The sequence below is a fragment of the Dipteris shenzhenensis genome, chromosome 22 (genome assembly GCF_047967505.1).
Source record: "Dipteris shenzhenensis isolate YYH24624 ecotype China chromosome 22, Dip_SZ_1.0, whole genome shotgun sequence".
In the NCBI taxonomy this organism is placed as follows: domain Eukaryota; kingdom Viridiplantae; phylum Streptophyta; class Polypodiopsida; order Gleicheniales; family Dipteridaceae; genus Dipteris; species Dipteris shenzhenensis.
The window spans coordinates 7,033,918-7,036,181 of NC_141617.1; the positions used below are offsets into that span (position 1 = coordinate 7,033,918).

At 45.5% G+C, this 2,264-nt stretch overlaps 1 protein-coding gene across 1 annotated transcript; it reads left to right on the forward strand.

The window, feature by feature from the left end:
• Nucleotides 1–798: 798 nt before the first annotated feature.
• LOC147887669 (germin-like protein 5-1) lies at nt 799–1,923 on the forward strand. The gene is made up of 4 exons (XM_087393869.1): nt 799–1,087; nt 1,197–1,333; nt 1,444–1,580; nt 1,750–1,923. Exons 1-4 carry the CDS (start codon nt 864–866, stop codon nt 1,921–1,923), a joined length of 672 nt encoding a protein of 223 aa, XP_087249995.1. The 5' UTR covers nt 799–863.
• Nucleotides 1,924–2,264: the final 341 nt, after the last annotated feature.

Here is a 2,264-nt window from a genome sequence, read left to right on the forward strand (position 1 = left end):
CAGCAGTGACCACATCTCCTTGAATGAATCCGTCTTACTGTCTCATGACTTCACCCCGTTTTCATGGCGAAGAGAATCTGCACCCCCAAGATATTCCTATGACCACATCACCTTGAATGAATCCGTTTTAGTATCTCATGGCTTCACCCCGTTTTCATGGAGAAGAAAATCTGCACCCCCAAGATATTACTATGTCATGGCTGCACGCCCTTTTCATGGCGAAGAAAATCTGTGTGTCTCAGAGAACGGGCTTTACATAAGTCTAAGCAAGATCTTATTCCACGTAAAGAGTTACGTGTTGCCTTTGAAAAGCGTTACCTGTTTCCAACAAGCCTGGCTTTCATATAATTAAAATGAAAGTGTTTCATAGGTGGGACTTGTTCAAACATTATGTTAAGACCAACACAGACTTCTTCTTCGAGTGTGACATCAGATCCCACGAAGTTCCTCTCCTGAATTGTTCCAGACGGAGACATATCAGATTGCTTCACTCCACTGCTTACCCGACAGGACTCAGCAGCAAACATATACATATATGCGTGGGTGGGTGCGGGTAGGCGAATGTGACACGAACGTCCTCTTTAATTGTTCCAGACGGACACAGATTGCTTGGCAACCTTGACTTAGCTGGATGATCAAGACATAGCCCGCGGCGCTTCAAGAATGACGTGCGTGACGACAGTAGATTTTGAATCGAAAGGTGCTCAAGAGACTTTGTCCAGGCAGTGGTAGTATATAAGGTTCACGTGAATTCATTGTTCTTCACAAGTTCGTTCTAGAAAAACGCAGACACACACACATAGTCTAGTCTCACACTAGTACACAACACAAAGACCAAGTACTGATCACTCTACGCGCGATATATGGCACACATGTTCTTCTCCCGGCCACTTTGGGCCCTCCTTGGACTCATCATCCTACATGCTAGCTTTCAGCAGCTGCACGCCTCCGACCCGGATCCTCTTCTGGACAATCCCTCGCAGCAAAATCAGTTCGTGCTCAGGGATTTATTCACCAACGGAAACGTCAGTAATGAGTCAGGAGGAATACGTGCGGCAGTGAGCACCCAGAACTTCCCTTTCTCCATGTAGGTCCTCCGGCATCCTCCAAAGTGCGCTTGGCAATATATTGATTAGCTCTAGGAAATCTTGCTTTCGATATGAAATTTTGCTCACGTTTCCTTGTCATTGTCTCAGATCCGAAGGGATCACCTATGTCCGCTTCAAGATGGTTCCTTGTGGCGTTAACTTACCTCATACTCATCCAAGAGCAACGGAGATCTTGACACTACTATCTGGAGGGCCTCTTCAAGTGGGTTTTGTTGACGCGTCAGGTAAACGCCACACTTCTGCTGGTGTAAGCATAATTGGAGTCTCTTTTCTTCTTTTGGGATTCATGAAGGATGGACAGGATTGGTTGACGCCGTAAGCCTCCTCCCTTCAGGTGTTGCCCATATTAACATACTTCAACCGGGTGATGTAACTCTCTTCCCTCGCGGTTTATTGCACTTTGAGATCAACGTTGGGACCAAGACCGCCCAGTACATATCCGCCCTCAACAGTCAGAACCCTGGAACGCTGGTACGTATATCTAGAACGCACTCTTTCCTCCCGAGTCATTCAAATATCATTAGAAATGCCATGTTGATGATTAAGGTTCTGCTGAACCAATATTGCTCTTGACGATACTGGATACACATACCTACCTATGAAAACTTGTCTCATACATCTTCTCACAATGTGATTGCAGTCAGCAAGCCTTGCCCTATTCCAAATTCCACTTCGGGCGCTAGCTACGTCACTGAATATTGGCGCCAAAGAGGTGGAGGCAATCAACTCCACTTTGTTCACCTACGGAGATGGTCTCAAGAAGACCAGCGCAAGCGGATGCGTGCCTGGCAAGGACATCACCACCGCCTTTTAGCCGCGAGGCAAATGATTCCTGATCATAATAATATGGAGGCCCAATTCCTGGGTAGATTTCCTCAAGTGGATTGCAACACGACTTCGATTCTTGTTTCCCTATGGATTCTTGTTTCCCTATGGAACGTGTATCAAATGAAATATCACGGGAAAAATAAAGTTCTTGCATATTCATGACATCATGCTTTTTTAAATGAACTAGGGTGCGGTAGGCCGTCCAAGGGGAATGAATGAAGAGAGTAATCTATAGTATGTTGATTATAAATTAACGATCAAGAAAGGATGACATGCCGGTGTTTGAATAAACTAAGCTGACAATAGCAAGCCCGACCAAATGGCATA